General features: G+C 37.6%; 1 protein-coding gene across 1 annotated transcript in view; it reads left to right on the forward strand.

Moving 5' to 3' along the window:
• The first annotated feature begins 1,058 nt into the window (after positions 1-1,058).
• Positions 1,059-19,142, forward strand: part of cfap46 (cilia and flagella associated protein 46) — a 196,688-nt gene continuing 178,604 nt past the window's right edge. The window contains exons 1-5 of the mRNA XM_073027519.1: positions 1,059-1,245; positions 4,123-4,187; positions 11,906-12,070; positions 13,212-13,335; positions 18,239-18,333. Coding sequence (XP_072883620.1) covers positions 1,150-1,245; positions 4,123-4,187; positions 11,906-12,070; positions 13,212-13,335; positions 18,239-18,333 — 545 coding nt within the window. The 5' untranslated portion in view covers positions 1,059-1,149. The remainder of the gene's footprint in view (positions 1,246-4,122; positions 4,188-11,905; positions 12,071-13,211; positions 13,336-18,238; positions 18,334-19,142) is intronic.

Here is a 19,142-nt window from a genome sequence, read left to right on the forward strand (position 1 = left end):
CAGCATCGATGGAAACAAGCAGTCAACGTTTCGGGCCGAGACCCTTCGTCAGGACTGAAACATTGACTGCTCATTTCCATGGATGCTGCCCTACCTGCTGAGTTCCTCCAGCTTGTTTGTACATGTTGATTTGACCACAGCATCTGCAGTGTACTTTGTGTTTACCTTATATTCAGTCTGGGTAACCTCCAATCTGATTTCTCAAGCTTCCAGTAATGCTGCCCTTACTCCCCTGTTTCCTTCACCATCCCCATTTTCATTTCCCTCTCTCTTCCTTACCTGCCCATCACCTCCCTCTGATACTTCTACCCTATTTCTTTCTTCCCTGGCTTTCTGTCCTCTTCTATCAGCTCTGTATCTCTTTCACCAATCAACTTCCCAGCTCTTTACTTCAACCCTCCTTTCCTCCTGGTTTCACCTATCACCTTGTGCTTCTTCCTCCCCTTTCTCCACCTTCTTATTCTAACTCCTCATCTTTTTTTCTCCAGTCCTGAAGAAGAATCTTGACCTTAAACATGGACAGTTTACACTTTTCCATAGTTGCTGCCTGCTCTACTGAGTTCCTGCAGCATTTTGTGTGTGTTGCTTAGATTTCCATCATCTGCAGATATTCTTATGTTTGTGATTTCAATCATTTGATTGGTACATGTTCTTCCCGGGGTCATCAAATTATTTTTATCATCATTTTAGAAGGCTTTCAAATTCTGTCTGTTGGACTATGTGTCATTTGCCCGTATTTCTATTTTGTTTTAATTTGATCTCTGTCATTCTTTCTCCCTCTTCTCTTCTGAGGGAGAAATGCCTTGTACATAGCTTTACCATACATTATCCGTTTATAGATGATAAATGTTGTGCTGTATTTTGCCAATGTTTGGAATTTTATCTTTGATGTACGTTACTAATCATAGACAATTTGAATTACATTGATAGCTAAAAGTGTAACTTTTCTATCTTTGTTTTATTTCCAGGGTAGTTGGAAAGAAAAAAACCCAAATAAGATGCAACATATCTTATTTGCAGTTGACATTCTGTATATTTGAAACATTTGTTTTTTGAATAAACATTTCTCTGTTTTGTATTTTTAGTTACATGCAGAACTTTTATCTCTTTTAGTTTAAACGCGAAGATATTAGCCAGGATTGCTTGAACATGTATTTTAAGGGAACATGCCCGCAAAACCAGTTTTTGTGCAGGGCATGCCTTTGCCAAGCTCAACTGTATGCTCCAAAAACTGCTACAAACATAGTAAGATTTATTTTTATCTATATGAAATCAGCAATTAAAATTAATATCATTAATAACAAAACTTTCTTAACATATGCCTCAACATAACTGCCAGATTTTGAGTAATGCATGTTAATCTTTGTTTTTGTGTGCACTTGTATGTAAAATAACAAATATTTGGAACTCCAAAACATTTTTCAAGGAATAACAAGCATGGTTTTTGTTAAAATATAGAGCAAGTGATTCACTATCAATTTCTCACCTGAAAATTAGGCAACTAAGCAAATGACGATTGAACATGGAACATAAAACATTGAACGGTATGGCTCAGCACAGCACAGGACTTTTTGGCCCACAATATTTTGCTGACCAGGCCATTAATATTATTGCTGGGGAACTAAATGTTTTGAAAACTAAGGATACATTTCTGGACAGAAGCTAGGAAGCCACAATCTATATTTGTGTATGTATTTGGCCTACTGTAGCTGGTCTTAGAATAATGCCAAAATAGGGCATCTAAAATGGAAAAGTTTCATCTTTCTATTCTGAAAAAATAATATGTAGTAGTAATACTTGATGTAATGTTTGCATTCATCACCATTCCATAAAATTGACAGAAACGTTAGGATTTTCACACAGGTAGTTGAATATAGAAATCCGGAAGTGTTGGTAGTGATTCTTTGCTCTTCTACAAATGGACTTCTGATGTTGCAACACTTCCAATTACTATCCCAATCTGACTCTGATCTTTATTTAAGCTCTCTGTTAATATTTGTGCCTTTATTTATTCCTTTTTTTGCTGTATATGGGGGAAAAACAGAGCTCAGTCATCATAATGGCATCACCATTGTTAGGCAGCAAGGGTTCCTGTATTAATACCTGACAATTACCAATATTGTCTTTCAAATGCATGCATTTCTTTCAAATCAGTGGTAAGTGACCGGACGATTTAGTCCATTTAATTTCATTTGCTAATCAAATGCAGTCTGAACTGAAAGAGTATGATATATACTTGGATAAGCAATGTATTGTTTGACACTTGCAGGAACTTAGAGGCCAGCACATCAATTGGCAATATTATTATCCATCTGCAACAAAAAAAATTGGATTTTGCATTCCAACCAAATGGAACCATTCAGATGCACAAATAGAATCAATATTAATTCAAAAATATTCCTTGTGTCTGATTTCCTGGTCATCTGTATCCATTGGTAAAGAGAGGAAAATAAAAAGAGTGAAATAGAGAGAAAGAGGGTGAAAGAAAAGGGAAAAAAAGAGAAGAGAAATGAAGTAAAAACTAATTATCTGGGTGACATATTCCTGTGTTATTGACACAGGAATATTCTAAAACAGACTGGTGTTTATATAGTTTTCACGTCCCTTTCAGAACATCCAAGAACATTTTTTTAAATGCAGCCATCAAGAATACTACAAGATTTAACAAATAAGGATGTGATAATAAGAAGATGATCTACTTTATTTGAAAAAAAAAGTTAATCAAGGGAGAAAAGTTGAGTAATGTTGCCTGGCTCTGTGTTAGATATGCATTTCCTTAGTCAGCTCTGGTGATAATGGAATGTCAATTTTTAAATTTGCCAATTATGAAGTTAAAGGAGTTATGCTTTTTTTCTAGACATCTTTAGAAACTTGTATGAAATTTTTGTTTGTATCTTAGTACCTCTGTATAGCTTGAAAATACTTTTGCAAATGTTGATTTGATAAACAGGTTTGTATAAAAAGGGGTGTGTTTGTGGAGCATGAAATCTCTCACACTAAGCACAGGAGATGGGGAAGTTTTAAATCCATAATGAATAATTATTTTACAAGAGGATTCTCATCCAGAAATCAGTCTGACTGATGTATCTGTCTCAGTATTGAGCAGATCCCTAGTCCACTCAACCCTTCTTGATGCAAGGTCTCAACCCAAAATGTTGATATACACCTTTTGCTTCCACAGAAACTGCTTGACAAATTGGGTTCTTCCAGTATTCTGTTTTCTGTTCTGGGTGAGGATACATTTGTAAAATAATTGTTTATTATGGATTTAAAACTTCCCCTTGTTCTGTGCTTCATGTTAAACATACATGTCATCTGTAGCAAAGCAACAGTTTAATAACCTCTGCTTCTTAAACTGCTTCTTTATCATACCAAATATTTTAAGCTAATGTGAATCTAATATTGACACATCTTATTGTATAGTAAGGCAAAAAATAATTGTCATCTGTTTGTCAACTGTCTGCTTGGTGTTGGGGTAGGGAATAGATACCAATCCCATTGGGACAATGTTGTATTCTGGGGGATCTGATCCAAGGAAAGGTAAGATTAAAAGGCAGGGAGACTGGAGGAGGAATGGAGGCTGAGAAACACTTTTCCCCTTAATGTTCCACAAATAGTGTTGTAAGGCCACTAGCCTCCTCCTCAAAACCTGGCAAACATGTCCTGAATTGCTGGGTCTCCTAAGACAATTGTTAATCCTATAAAGACAATAAAAATTGACACTGTCAGATTTATTAAAATACTCAATTAGCCAGTCTATTCCACGTTAAGTTGGTAGGTTAGAGGCAGTTTGGATTTGCAGTCGAGAATTGTTGAAGTTTTAAATTCACTGCAAGATTTTTTAAAACTAGAATAAACCAATTTGCATGTAATCTTGTAGCTGCGAGTTATACCTAAAAGGCCACAAATGAAGGTTATGGATCTATGGTAACTATTATTTTCAAACTTAAAAGGTTGTAATAGTGCAGAGTATTTTTTTTAAAAAATCAATGCAACTTGACAACATACGAACATTTAGGAAACTCACAGCTGGCTGATGTTTGTGCGTGAGGAAAAATCTAGTTTTTGAGTTTATTTTCTTTTCTTCAGATACTTACCGTAATTGCATGCTTTTGCTTACAGCATGAACTGAATAAAGCTTTGCGGTACATACTTGAGGCCATACAACATGCAAGAAAGGAAAAAAGGTACAATGATTTAGATGTAGACATTTAATATGTCATGCTGAAAAGTGTTAAAATATTTGTTATAAAGTCATCAAGTTGTACAGCACAGAAACAAGTTTTTGGCCAAATATGTTTATGCCAAACTGTTTGCCCATGTACATTAACTCCATTGCCCACATTAGGTCCATAACCTTCTATACCTTACCTTCTTAAGTACTTTTTTGTTGTGTATTTAATATATTAGTAATGTTTGAGTAATATTGTAAATACATTCTTTGATTAAGTGTTCTTTGTTGAATTTACATAATGCATTGTGAGTTAAATGTAAAAGTATGTAAACTATGTACATCATCATGCCACCACATGATACGTATGCAACTTGCTTAACGATCCAGAGAAACATGCCACATCCCCTGTAACAGAGTCAACTGGAAGTGAATGAAGAAAGGTATCGGATGATGCCACAACAGTCTGTACATGTTGTACACCATGAACCATTGCTGAACAGAGGGCAAAGAGGTGTTGGTACCAACCTCTGTGCCTCTGGCTGGAAAGCATACTGGACCAAGAAAGAACCCTGCTGCTCAGAGGAATCGTGGAAGTAATGAAAGCAGTGCGCTCAGTGCAACAGTTTGTGTTGGGAACATAGCTGAGAAAACCTCTGATATGTTAATCAGGCAGTTACTTGCAAAATGTCGCTGGGTTTTAAGCTGGAATGGAGTTCAAGGGGCTTCAGGAAAGATGGAAGTATTTGGCTTTTGTGATTATAAAGAAACTGGAATTTACTCTTTGTGAATTAAATTTATTGCATGAACTTCAAATGGGAGACAAAAAGCTGCTTGTTAAAGTAGATACAAATGACCGAAGCCCAGCTTACTGAATGGAAAGCCAAAAAGAAAAGAGTCAGTGGAGATATAAAACAGAGGATTTGTCAGATGATGTTGTGAATGAGGAAACCAAGAGGAAGGATCAGATCTTAAAGGAAGCAATAGAAGGATTATTCCCAAGATCAAAATGCACATCCTGGAAAGAAGAAAATGTAAGGTGGTTTAGAAAAAAAAGACAAGAAGTTGAAAAGGAGAGAAGAGATAGAGAGAAAGAGAAAAGTATGAAAGAGAGGAGGAATATGAGAAAGGAAAAGAAAGGAATCAGGAGTGGGATAAAGAGAGAGAAACAAGGATTGAAGTAGATCCAGAGAGAAAGTCAAGAGAAGAAGAAAGGTGTCCAGAACCACTTACAGCAGTCTTAGAGTCAACTCCTACAATCACCATGGTGGAGGCCCCAGAACCAGAGATTATTTCACAGCCACAATACACCCTGCCAAGCAGACTGATCCCCCATGTTAGGAAAGACATTATTCCACAAGAGTAAGAAATCTTCCACAGTAATGAAATCTTTCGGCCTGAATGGGACAATTTAAAATTTACTATGCTGTGGATGTCTGTATAGTTGCATTATATAGTGTACTGTATATGTAGTATCTGCATTTAAGTTGAAATGCATCTATATTAAGTTGGAATTTATAGGTAAGCAGGGAGGAGCATTGTGTATTTAATATATTAGTAACATTTGAGTAATATTGTTTACATAATGTATTGCCGTTTATGCAGTATGTAAAGGTACATACGTGGCTTACGTCATCACGCCACCATGTGATACATGCATGCCTTGCTTAAAGGAAAACACAAAGCTAGATACATTATTATGGACTCCCTTTTTTTTATTTTGATTAGTTTTACATTTTAGAGTTACAAAATATAACACCTTTCTAAATGTCTGTTGAAAGTAGTAATTCTATCTACCTTCACCGCCTTCCTCGGCAGTGAATTAGGCTGTCTAGATATTAAGCACACCCTTTAAAATCATTCCTTTCACCTTAAATGTGTGTCTTATTGATTTTGCTGCCTCTACCACTGGAAAAAGATTCTGACTGTCTCCCTACCTATGTAACTGATGATGTTACTTACCTCTGTCAGATCACCCTCAGCTTCCTTTGCTACTGGGAAAACAAATCTATCTATCCCCATAACTAAGCTCTTCAAATTAATCCCCATAACTAAGCTCTTCCAATCCAGGCAACTTTCTGGTGAAAATAACAAGTTGCAGGAGCAACTTAGTGTTCAAACATAATCTGCTGTGGAGGCAGAGGGGTGGTTGATATTTGCGGTCCATATCTGGCAATGGGAGTGAGAGTGTAAAGAAGAGTTAGCCAGTATAATAAACTGAGAGGCAGGGGTGAAGCAGGGGCTGGCAGGTACCAGGTGAAGAGGGCAGACGGGGCCAGGTAGGGGAAAGGAGGAATTGAATTAAAAGATAGTGGATGGTGGATAATAGAAACAGACAAGAAGAGGGAGAGTAAGAAGGTGTAGATGGAGTCAGGTTGGGTGGTATTGGCGGATGGAGGTTGAGACAGAGACGGGATAGTGCAGACACAAGGCTGCAGATGCTGGAATCTGATAAGTAATGAAGGTCATGTGGACCCAGATAGAGAAATAAGGGGCAGGTAAAACTATTTGGAGATTGGTTATGAGACCTTATAGGTAAAGTGACTTGGTGATAGACTGATGTAGACAGGTGCTTGTGCACGAGAGCAGCACCGTGTTGTTCTGGGCATTGTAGTCAGTATTGGCAAGAATGACGTGGGTGGCAGTTTGCACCACCTGTAATGTGACTGTGGGGAGCCTATGGTGGAAAATTCAGCTAGGGAGTTATGTGATACTATGGAATGGATTTTGTCAAGAAATAAAAGGAAAGTAAATGAGAGGGAATGGGTTTGGATGAGAAGGGACATCTGGCAAAAGGCATTGGGACTGGGGTAGAAGATGCTGTTGACTTCAAGATAATGATTACTTTCATACCTAGTTGTAACAAAAAGCTTCATCTGGTTAGATTGATGAAAGCTATTCAGAAGGATATTGATAAAGTAAAATCAGTAATATGTCTTAGCAGAGGTAAAGTGTTGATTGCATGTGCTGATTTAAAACAATAGGAGAAAATACTGAAAATGAAGTCTCTAGATGGGACTAATATTGTTACTACATTGGTAGAGGGAGAAATGAAGGTCCGGGTGTTATTTCAGGGATAGCTCTGTGTGTATCTATGGAGGATATTAGGGACAACTTGAGAGGGAGTAAAGCGTATTGGCTAAGAGATGACAGACTTGGAGAGAAGGGAAAATATGTAATAGTTTGTCCTGTTGTGTTTTTCTGATAAAGTTACAAGAAGATTTCATTCCTCGACATCTGTTGGGTGTTGGCTTAAAATAGACACAAGGATTCGGATGGAGGAAGATCATGGAGTGAGGTTGAAGAGGTGGGAGGTTGGGGGTGAAGCATCTAGTGAGGTATTGATTCTTGAGAATAGACTTACTTGCATTTCTATGTGCAGTAGTTAATTGAACAGTATGAGTAGGAAATAAATCTGCATGGTGGATGCAACATCAAGGTATTTGGGATAAGTTGGAATTAATGCAGAGCAGGAACATGAAGTACTTAGGAGAGAAGGTTTGAGGAATGACAGCAGAAGGAATGGGCTGGTTGTGGAGGATGATTGTACATAAGGTGCTACACATTGATCTTTTCAGTTCAACTTACAGTTCTTTGTTGGAATGCAAGAAGTCTGTTAGCCAACAAATAGGAATTTAAAGCATATATTTTATGTTTTGGTGTTCCTTTGAGTGTTATCTGTGTACAAGAAACTTGGCTGTGATCACATTTATCATTTTAAGATTCTGGGTTATGAGGTTCTGAGTTATGATAGACGTACAGCTGTGGGATGTGGCTGTGCCACCTTTGTGAAGAAGGGTTTATTGTACAGAATTTTGCTTTCTCCATTGATTGCTCAATGTGTAATTATTGAATTGTTATATCCACAGGGTGGGATCAGAATTGTGAACTTTTATAATCCAGGTTGGGAACTGAATGTGGAGGGTTGGGGAGAATGATGGGAACTTATTCTGGTAAAATTATTTTTTGTGGTGACTTTTGTGGTTTGTGGGACAGTATGACTACAGATGCTAATGGGACAGCAGTAGAGAAGTTTCTGGAATAATATGATTTAGTTTGTTTAAATGATGGAAAAGAGACTGAGATAGATGTTGCCAATAGTTGGGGTTCTTGTCTAGATTTTACTCTTATCTCTGCTCCACTTGCTGTACTTAATAGCTGGGATGTCATGGCTGATTTTTGGGAGGTGATCATTTCCCAGTCTTGTGTATTGTAAGGATCAAGGTTCACAGTCAGAATTTGGGTTCTGGTACTAAATAATGCTTTAAGAGGGCAAACTGGGGAAAAAATTCAATTGAGTGTGGTAAATCATTTGACTGATTGTCTCTAGGCAATACCAAAAAAAAGACTATCAGAATATAATTTCTATTTTATGTGAGACAGCCCATCAAGCCATCCTTTTGGTGTCTAGGAGAGTGGTAAAAAACGTGTTCCTTTTGGACACAGGAATGTGCAGAGGCCATCAGAGACCGGAGACAGGAATTTCATGTTTTGAAACTTAGATTAACACAAAAACCTTTGATGAATTTTGAGCAGGTAAGAGTGATAGCAAGGGGAGTTATTTGGAATGCTCAAAGGGTGGTTTGGAGGAGATTTTTCTCATCAGTTGGGTGGGAAGCTGGCATGACAGTGCTGTGGAGAATGCTAAAGATAATGAATGGTGACAGAGGTTGTGACCAGATTTCAGTGTTAGTGAAGAATGGAAATTTGGCTGCAATGGACAAAGAAAAAGCAGAATGTCTGGGAAACACATTTGCAAAGATACATAGATCAGACATTTTAGGTGATGAATATATTAAGAAGTGACAGTGCATTTTGATAGACAGTGGGAAGAATTGTGAGACACAAGATGTTTGAGAGTACTATAGATGATGACTATGTTGGCTGAACTGAAATTGACTGTCAACTGTGCCAAATACTACAGCCCCAGAACAGCATACAGTTACCTGTCATAGACTCCAGTATCTGCCTGAGGCAGCCCTAAAGAAGTTGCTTGAGTTTTATAAGGTCTGTAAGCTAGGAATGCTCCCAGGAGATTGGAAAAGGGCTATGGTGTCATCTATTGTTAAACTTGGGGAGGATCCTATGCTGCCTTTTGCTCCATTATTTATGTAAAATAATGAAGAAAAATATAGTAATAAGGCTGATATTTGTTTTGGAGATGAGAGAATTCCTTAGTCGCTACCAATGTGGGCTTCTTAAAGGGAGATCTACATATAATGCCCTTGTACTACTAGAAAATGATATTCAGAAAGCTTTTACAGTAAAAGAATCAGTAGTTGTACTATTTTTGGACATTAAAGAAGCTTATGCCATGCTATGGAGAAAGGGCTTTTGATTAAACTCAGTAAGCTTGGTATTGGTGGTAGGTTTTACAACTGGATATTGGATATTTTGTTTGGCCAGTCATTTAAAGTGAGGGTGGGTGAAGAACTACCATCTGAGTTTTTGGTGGATAGTGGGACCCCCAGGGTGGTGTTATTAGTCCAGTATTGTTTAATCTGATTATTAATGATATTTTTGATGGTGTTGTGCCTGGGTTCAGTTTGGCTTTATATGCTGATAATGGGACTCTGGAAAAATGGTCGTAATCTGCCTATGTGGTAAGGTCTGTGCAAACAGCATTATCAGCAATGGAAGAATGGTCTTTGAACTGAGGTTTTAGATTTTCTGTTTCCAAGTCAAAGTATGTGGTTTTTACACAGAAACATAGGTTGGATAATATTCACCCTACTCTGTATGTCTGTTCGCTGTTTAGGGTTCCTATGCTTAAATATTTGGGGCTATGGCTAGATTCGAGACTGAATTGGCTAACATATATAAAGTTTTTGGAGGATAATTGTAAGCAAATCAATAATTTTATGTGCTGGTGGCTGGGTATGACTGGGGAGCTTCTAAGGAGATTCCATCGCACTTTAATGCACTCTCGTCGGGATTATGTTTGAGTGATTTATGGGGAGGCAGCTTGTTCATCTTTATATAGGTTAGATGTCCTACAAGCCAGTGCACTTTGAGTCTGTAGTGGAGCATTCCAGACCATATCAAGAGATGCATTGGGGGTTGAACTAGGCGAGATGCCTCTTGATGTGGAGAGAAAAATTGAGCCTTGCACACTGGACTTCCATAATAGGTTGGCTACGTCCCATTTGACGTATTCCATTTTAATGGATTGTTGGGGATATACTAGCAGAGTTGGTAGATGTTTTGTGTGGATAATTAGGGAATATGTATGGGAGTATGATCTTGGGGATTTGTAGATTAGCCCAACTGTAGCCTGGCCGGGAGTCCCACCATGGAAATTCCAGATGTGGGAGTAGATTTGATGTTACTTGGGGAATAGGCAGATTCTTGTGGGTGGTGAGAGGGTGTCTGGTTATTTACGGCAGCAGTATTTCTCCTTTTTACCTATCTTTACAGATGTCCTAAAGACCCAGTAACCTGGTGAGCTCTGGGATATTTATACCCTGATTTAATGTTGAGGAGGGGAAAAGGCTGATGGATGTGTTGTCCATCTACACAGCAGAATTTATGTCCATTATCATTAGTCTGCAATGAGTCGAACAAGTTAAATCAAATAGAGTCGTGATCTGCTCAGATTCTGCCTCGGTACTGCAGGGTTTGGAATCAAAGCTTTCAAGGAGACTTGATCTGTTGATGGAAGGTACTATAATTTGTATGTTCTGGAGAGTGTGCTAATAGTAGCACAGTTTTGTTGAGTAATTGCACATGTTGGTGTATTGGGTAATGACTTACTAAGTCAGAGGTAGATATTATAGTCAAAATAGGAAAGTATGAAGCCAAATCTTGGGATTGGAAAATGGATAGGGGTGGGACAGGTAGATGGTATTACAATTTGATTTCATCAATTCTGCCCATTGGGAAGGAATAGGAGGGATGCTGTATGGTTGTTGAGATAGTGGTTGGGACAAACAGGTTTGCACTCCACTTTGGCTCTTGTTGGGAAGTATGGGACTGGGTGGTGTGATTTTTTTGTAAGGTCCCAGCGGCAGTGGAACATGTGATCATGGAGTGCCACAGATATTTGTTGGGACATTGAAAGCAGGTTAGCTAATTATTGGGTAGATCTGGGGTGCCTAGTTTGCAGAACATTCTGGCATCTGAGGCAGGGGTGGTTAAGTCATGTAGGGTCCTGGTGAACTTTTAAATTAAAACGGGTTTGGGAGGCAACCTCTGATCCCCGTCATGGCTCCTGTCATACTATGTTACAGCAGGTGATGGTAATGCAACTTCCTGATAGGTGAAAGCTGCCATCAGCACAAAAGAAGAAGAAGAATGTAGACAGATGTAAGCAGGTGAGATAGGGGAATGAAACTGTGTGATAGAGGGCTTGGGAGTATGTTGGCAGAAAAGTGGGATGAGAGAACAGCATTGAGGACTTAAGGGCCTGCATTGTGCTGCAAGTTTTCTATGTTTCTAGAACTTGGATGGATCAGAAGGATAAAGATGTACAGGTGTTTCACTAAATGGTTATCTAGTCTATGCTTGGTCTTGCTAATGTAGAGGAGGCCTTACTGAGAATCTTTGGCTAATTCAGGTCATGCAAAAACAACCCACCAGTATCTTACCTTCCACATAGGCTCCACTCAGAATTCAATACTGAAATGAATGGAAATAAAATTGGAAAAATAATGTATTTGTAACACATTTCTATGGATGAGCTACCATAATAGTTAATTATCATTGTAGAAATTAAAGTGAAGCCTTCTTTTACAGATACAACTTCCTCATTTACAATGCCTCTGTTATATATTGGATGGTGATAAGGCTATTTTTAAAGCCAGGCTTCTATACCCATGTGATCTCAAGTCTTTCTGAAGTAATAAAATCATTGGAAATGACTAAAGATTTGGATTATGAATGGAGGGCTCAATTAATGATGTAAGTTGCTTATTCTTTTTCATTGTAAAATCACATATAGTTCAATAACGTATCAGCAATCAGGTAAAACATAATTACTGCAAAAAGAATATATTTGGTAATGACTTTTTGAAAGACTATATTTGTGATTTTTCGTTAAAGCAAAATTTTAAGCATTAATAAAAGCTTACATCTGTATATTCACAACCTAAGGATATATAAAAAGTGCGTACAACTAATGAAATATTTTTGGCATGTAATCACAATTTATAACATAGAAAAACTGGCAGCTAATTTATAAACAGGGCACTTCCACAATGGCAATGTGATAATTAAAGATAATCCATTTGAATGATATTAGTTGGAGAGGACGTGTTGAATTGAGTTAACACCTTGCTTTTTGAAATAGCAACTCAGCTAAGCATGATGTATTCTGATATTTGATTTATATGAGAAAATTCTTTCATTGATATTGTTGCTGAAGAGAAATCTCAAAGCAATTTTGTTTTTCATTTTGGTAGCACTGAGGATTATAATTTGACTTTGGAAATATTGGAAATGGGCTGATATTCACAACAGTACAGTAAAATCATATTTACCATTTTACTATTAGCATCTTGATTGCAAATTTATTTAATTACTTGAACTAACATTTTACAGTTATCAAGATAGGATTTAAATCCATCTCTTGGACCCATATCTTTGGCTTCTGGGTGATAGTAATTTCACAGCTGTATTGATTATAACCAAGGGCGTTTGTGGAAGCCCATTGTGACAAATAGTTGTTGTGGTGATTCAATGCTGGAATATGACCACTATGCTGCTTCTGTCTGTGACGCCAATGGCGTTACTCTGTGATGTTGAAACATACATTACTGTCACATTCATTGGCATTTGGTGCTGGCTTCATTGATGTCATCTCTTGGCTATGATTGGTATGCTCTGATAGGTCCTCGTGTTCTTAGAAGAGGATAAGTCAAATATAAATTTATATATTCCACTTATGATTTGGGGGAAGAAGACTTAAGCCAGCAAGCCACTTTGCAAGTGAGGAAATAAGCAAGGTTTTAGATTACAATAATTTAGTTTAAAATAATTATTGTTAACTATGCCTCACTATATTTTTTATAAAAAGTTCAAACATTTCTACTTAATTTTTCAGAGCACTTATTGAATGTTATTTGGATGATGGGAAAATGCAAGATGCAACAAACTTTTCAAACAGTACTGCAAACTTCATTAAATATAATGTTCCCCACATGTACCCAAAGATACTTTCTATTCAGGTAAAAGGCTTTTAGTTTGATATTTCAAAAAGAAGCAGATTTTTCAGTACCTAAGTGATAATAAAATATACATAATAAATCTACAGTAAAAACAAAATATTTAGCTTACATTAGCATTATCTTATGTTTTTTCATTGTCCTACATTCTTCAGTTGTTTCCTGAATTAGGATGGTTTGTGATGTGAAATGTGTAATGTTCCTTTGCTCCTACTATCTTTATCTTATCCAGCATGAGAAGCTGTAAATACAATGACACTGCTTGAGAATTAGCTGTAGAGCTATAATAGAGTTGTGAGTGGGAAGGGTTAAACTGAGGAATGGGGTAACAACTTGTGTCTTGGGTTTGAGTTTTCTGGGTGAGTGAAGTTCCAGTAAAAGACTCCACTCCCAAAAGAATGTGGTTGATTTTTAACTTCCCTCTGCAATGCCTCATCAAGACATTCCATATGATGGCAGTTTGGAACAGGCAATAAACATTGGCTGAGAAAGACCCTCTGTGAATGAATACAAAGAAAATCATATTTTATACATAAAATCATCTGAATAAATGTGTCTGCGTACCAATGCCTCCTGGGAAAAAATTAACCTCTGCTCTAAAAGCAGAATAAGCTGAAAATACTCACGGTCAGACAGCATCTCTGGGGAGAGAAGTGGGGATATACTTTGGGTTATTGGAGTACCACTTATAAGAAAGGTCACCGACCTGAAACATTTACTATCATTTCACTTTCCACAGATTTAGAGGGATTATCCAGTATTTTTGGTTTTTGTTTCAGATTTCTAGCTTTGCAATTTTCCTCTACACAAAAGATGCAAATACATATGCATGCCTATGTTTTCAGTATTGCTTTAAGTTACAGATCATTTCACTTGACTGTTTTTGCAGGTTAGAATCTTAAAGGAGCTGTACTATTCCTTAACACTGCATGTAGACTTTCAGGCAAAAACCCACCTGCTTTCTTCTCTAGTTGGGCTTTCCGAATCATTATCTGGGAAGTCATGCGAACTTTTCCTTCATGAAGATGGGTTACCAGCTGGTTCAACCTATTTGTTTCCAATAACCATCAGTAGATCCTGTATCTAAAGTACTTGCTACAGAATACTGAATTCTGGTATTTGAGTCAATGTCTTAGAGTGCCAGATTGAGTTGCTCAGTGGCTCTGCAAACATGGCCCAGGCAGGTGAGAATATTTGAAGGGGGAAGGGGACAAAAATATGGGAAAGGAGAAGTAAGAAGTGCATACTTCTGCTGCCTGAATTTTGTAAGTCTGAAAATATTATACGGTAAGGAGGAAAAGAAACATTATAAATGCATCATTATTTTCATGAGAATCAAAATAAAACAGATGTTGGAAAACTAGGAAAAAGAAACAAAAAGCTCTCAGCAGGTCAGACAGAATATGTGGAAAGAGAAACAGAAATAATATTTTGCATTGATCTGGTCAATGCCATTGACTATTAGGTGAATTACTGAGCAATTTAATAAAACTGTGTGAGGTTATTAGGACAGTAATTGGGAGCTAGTATTTGTACTTGATTGCAAGTGTGAGGTCATTAATCTTTGGCTGGGGCTGGTTCCAAATCCTGGATGTAGCTTGCATAGAGTTGTTGCTGATGTTCTATAATGAAATAGGTGTTTTTTTAGATCCCTAGTCTCTGTCAGATTTTGATGATGGTCTTCAACCTGAAATATTAACACTCTTTCTCTTTCCACGGATGCTACCTGACTTGCTAATTACTTTTGCAGTATTACGAACTTAAAAGAGTTGAACTATTCTTACCTCTTCATGTAGACCAGGGGTGTCAAACTCATTTTAGGTCACGGGCCGGATTGAGCAAAATGCAGCTTCATGTGGGCCGGATCAGTCGGACATGTGCGAACGCAGCTTTCGTTGCCTCCGTTTTTTCAGCCTGCTCTCATGTGTCTCAGTCTCTGCTATAACTACAAAGTGTTTCACTTTACAAATTCCGTTTCTTATGAAGAAGACTGCCGAATAAACACTAAAAACCTTGAAAACCTGGTACCTGAATAAACTCAGCATTAGCCATATCATACGCCATAGGCGCTTCGATTACTGGGACCAGCTTTAATAGTAATTAGATATTATCTCATGGGCCAAAGATAATTCCACCGCAGGCCGGATTTGGCCCGTGGGCCTTGAGTTTGACATATATGATGTAGACTGATCTGTTTCTAGAAACATAGAAACATAGAAAATAGGTGCAGGAGTAGGTCATTCGGCCCTTCGAGCCTGCACTGCCATTCAGTATGATCATGGCGGATCATCCAACTCAGAACCCTGTACCTGCTTTCTCTCCATACCCCCTGATCCCTTTAGCCACAAGGGCCATATCTAACTTCCTCTTAAATATAGCCAATGAACTGGCCTCAACTGTTTTCTGTGGCAGAGAATTCCACAGATTCACCACTCTCTGTGTGAAGAAGTGTTTCCTCATCTCGGTCCTAAAAGGCTTCCTCTTTATCCTTAAACTGTGACCCCTCATTCTGGACTTCCCCAACATTGGAAACAATCTTCCTTCATCTAGCCTGTCCAATCCCTTTAGAATTTTATACGTTTCAATAAGATCCCCCCTCAATCTTCTAAATTCCAGTGAGTATAAGCCTAGTCGATCCAGTCTTTCTTCATATGAAAGTCCTGCCATCCCAGGAATCAATCTGGTGAACCTTCTCTGTACTCCCTCTATGGCAAGAATGTCTTTCCTCAGATTAGGGGACCAAAACTGCACACAATATTCTAGGTGCGGTCTCACCAAGTAGTACTATAAATTAAGAAATTTGCTTTGTTGCACAAAAGTTCCATAAGTTTACAACATTCAGTTAATTTTCAATAATATCTGCAGAGCCCATGCAATTGACTTTATGCTGACAACTCTTGTGACTGGAAGCACTCTGCTTTCTAAGCTTTTGGACAGAAGGAAAAGATGATGTATGTTGCCAGTCTTTGTCAATGGTGGCAATTATGTGCCATTTAACCTGCAAGAGGAAGAGTTACATTATTGTATCTATGTAAAATATTTTTTATGATTGGAGACTGTGAGTGTTTTAGGGATAGGATGTGGGTGTGATGATTCGAGTAGTTTTTCTGCACTAATTGCACAAGGATACTTGGGGTTTTAGTAAAAAATATTATTGGACGAAATTGTTTTGAGATGAGCAATTGAATTGTGCTTGAGACAGTTTGTGCAGTTGTTGGAAAATGGGTCTTGAGATCATAAACTTTAGCCAGAGAGGGATTCAGATGCAGGATCTTAAACTCTTAAACTAGATCTCATAAGCCATTTTCTTTTACTGATGGTTCAAGATAAATTCTGGTCCTAGAAGATCTCTCTCACCCTTTCCAACCCTCTGAATAAGATATCCGGATCTGTGGCTGAAAGTTGAGATATCTGCTCTTATCCCTGGTTTCCTTTGCCCTTTTTCTGAGTAAAACCTGAACAGTAACTTCCTGCAGCTGTTCAAAGCAATGAGCATTGCCCTTTTAAAAATGCTGTCATGGCTTCAGTCACTGCCAATTACGAGGGGTGATTGATATGTTTGTGGCCTAAGGTAGAAGGAGTCAATTTTAGAAAACTTAACACATTTATTTTTCACCTTCCCTTAGTGTTGCCACCATGTCCTAGTGGACCTCCTTGTGTGATAAGCCCTTGAGACCGAGATAGCAGATGACTGCACAAAGGCTGATGTCCGTTTTCTCAGACAGTGCTTACTTGTAGTTTTCAATTATCTGAAACAGAAATACCACAAAAGTTATTAACTTTAAACTTTCTGCATAATCACTCAAAGAATTGAACTGCACGTGCATGTAATGAGAGCTGTATAACTCATCTCCTTCTACCTTAGGCCACAAACTTATCAATCACCCCCCCCCCCCACCCCGCTGTGGACCACTTTCTGGAGGTCCAAGATGCTGACTTCCACAAAGAAGGGATCCATATGCTCCAAGACTGCTGTACTAAGTGTGTAAATATAGGAGGGGACTATGTTGAAAAATAAATGTGCTAGGTTTTCTAAAATTGACTCCTTCTACCTTAGGCCATGAACTTATCAATCACCCCTCGTAATTTATTTCTGGTGCTGAAGCAATGTTCCCTCTATATTTTTTACAGCTGTGCAGACCAACTATTGCTTTGAAGAACAATGAGTTGCCAATTTCCATTCTGTGTTTAGTGTTACAATTTGTAACAGTGTTGTAATTTGAAATACTGATAATGCCAATATGTTTGAAAGTAAAGGTTGTTGTACATTTATTATTTAGAAATTTATGAATTATATTAATTAACATAGTTACAGGGGATTTCACAGTTATATTAACGTAGATTTCAAAATTATATTAGCATCATATAAAAGAAAACTCCAGCTGCATGGCAACAAAGGCTGTGTAAGTGGAGATATTTCAGTTACTGCGTGGTTCCACACCCACACAGGTTAGAGGGAACAGTGCGCTGAAGACCCCTGAAGGTACACATCAAGAATATATACTAAACTACTTGGTTGATAATATGTAGAACTTGATTTCATGAACAAGTCTAATCGCAAATTTCAAATATGACCTGCATAAGATCAGACCTACACAGGTTAACTACATATCACAATACAAGCATAATTCATTTCTTTCCTGAGACTTTTCAGTAGTGAAAATCTGTAAAATACAGCAAACTACTCCATAAAAGACTTGTAGAGGATTTAGGTCTATATATTTGTTTGTATTCCATTAAATGTTTCCATTAGATTGTGCATTAGTTTAATACATTTGGGAAAAGGGCTTGTGAAATTCTAATTGTAAGATCTCTTTTTCTGCACAAAATTACTGAGTCCAAATATTTTCCTTATTAATTTGTTGCTTTTGAAAATCCATGCTTATATTGAACTTTTGGACTTTAGGTATTTCACAACCTTGTGGATTTTAACAAAATCAGTAAAGAGTTGAAAGGGTCCGTCCATCTGACAGCAATTTGCAAGATTCAGAGGTTGAAATCGTAAGTATCTAATTTGGACTGATAGGTTCTTTTTTCACAATGAAACAATATCAATATAAGTTATAGAAAAATACAGAGATCCGCCATTTTTCAGCGCATGGAGTAAGTCGCATTCTACAGCGGTTCCACTTTTCTTTATATTTTATATCCAACTGACAGATTCCTTTTAAGTTTGATGATTTATTACTTCTACTGAAGGATTTACGATTTAATTACGATGGCCAAAAGAAGTCGTTCTGGTATTGAACCGAGAAGAGGCAAGACTTTTCCTGAAACGGAGAAAACTGAACAAAAAGAAAGCGGAGGAACCTGTTACTTTAGCAGGAATATTTTCTTCAATACAAGACTTGAAGTCAGAATTCGGATTGCTCAACACTAAGGTTGATAAGCTGACGGACTCCAATGGGAAGCTTGAAAAATCTATCTCTACTGTTCAAGATTCTCTGAAGAATTTGGACTTTTAACTTCAGACGCTTAAGCAGACTACAAACTGAATCGAGAACAAACATGATCAATTCAGCCAAACTATTAAAGGTCAAGGAGTGAAGTTGTCTTCGATGGGAAAAAAAAATCAATGTAATTACCTCGGAACTATCTAAAACAAAGAAAAATATGGCTGATTTAGATGGTAGAGGGTGTTGGAGGAATTTGCGTATATTAGGACTGCCTGAAAATACTGAAACTGGCGATCTGTTAAAGTTCTTTTCAGATATGTTATATTCACTTTTTGGCGAGACTCTGAAAGCTAGCCCTTTAATTGATAGAGTCCACAGAGTTCCATTTTCTCGACGTTCACCTGAATTACGTCC

This window comes from Hemitrygon akajei, chromosome 23, assembly GCF_048418815.1.
Source record: "Hemitrygon akajei chromosome 23, sHemAka1.3, whole genome shotgun sequence".
NCBI classification, from domain to species: Eukaryota; Metazoa; Chordata; class Chondrichthyes; order Myliobatiformes; family Dasyatidae; genus Hemitrygon; species Hemitrygon akajei.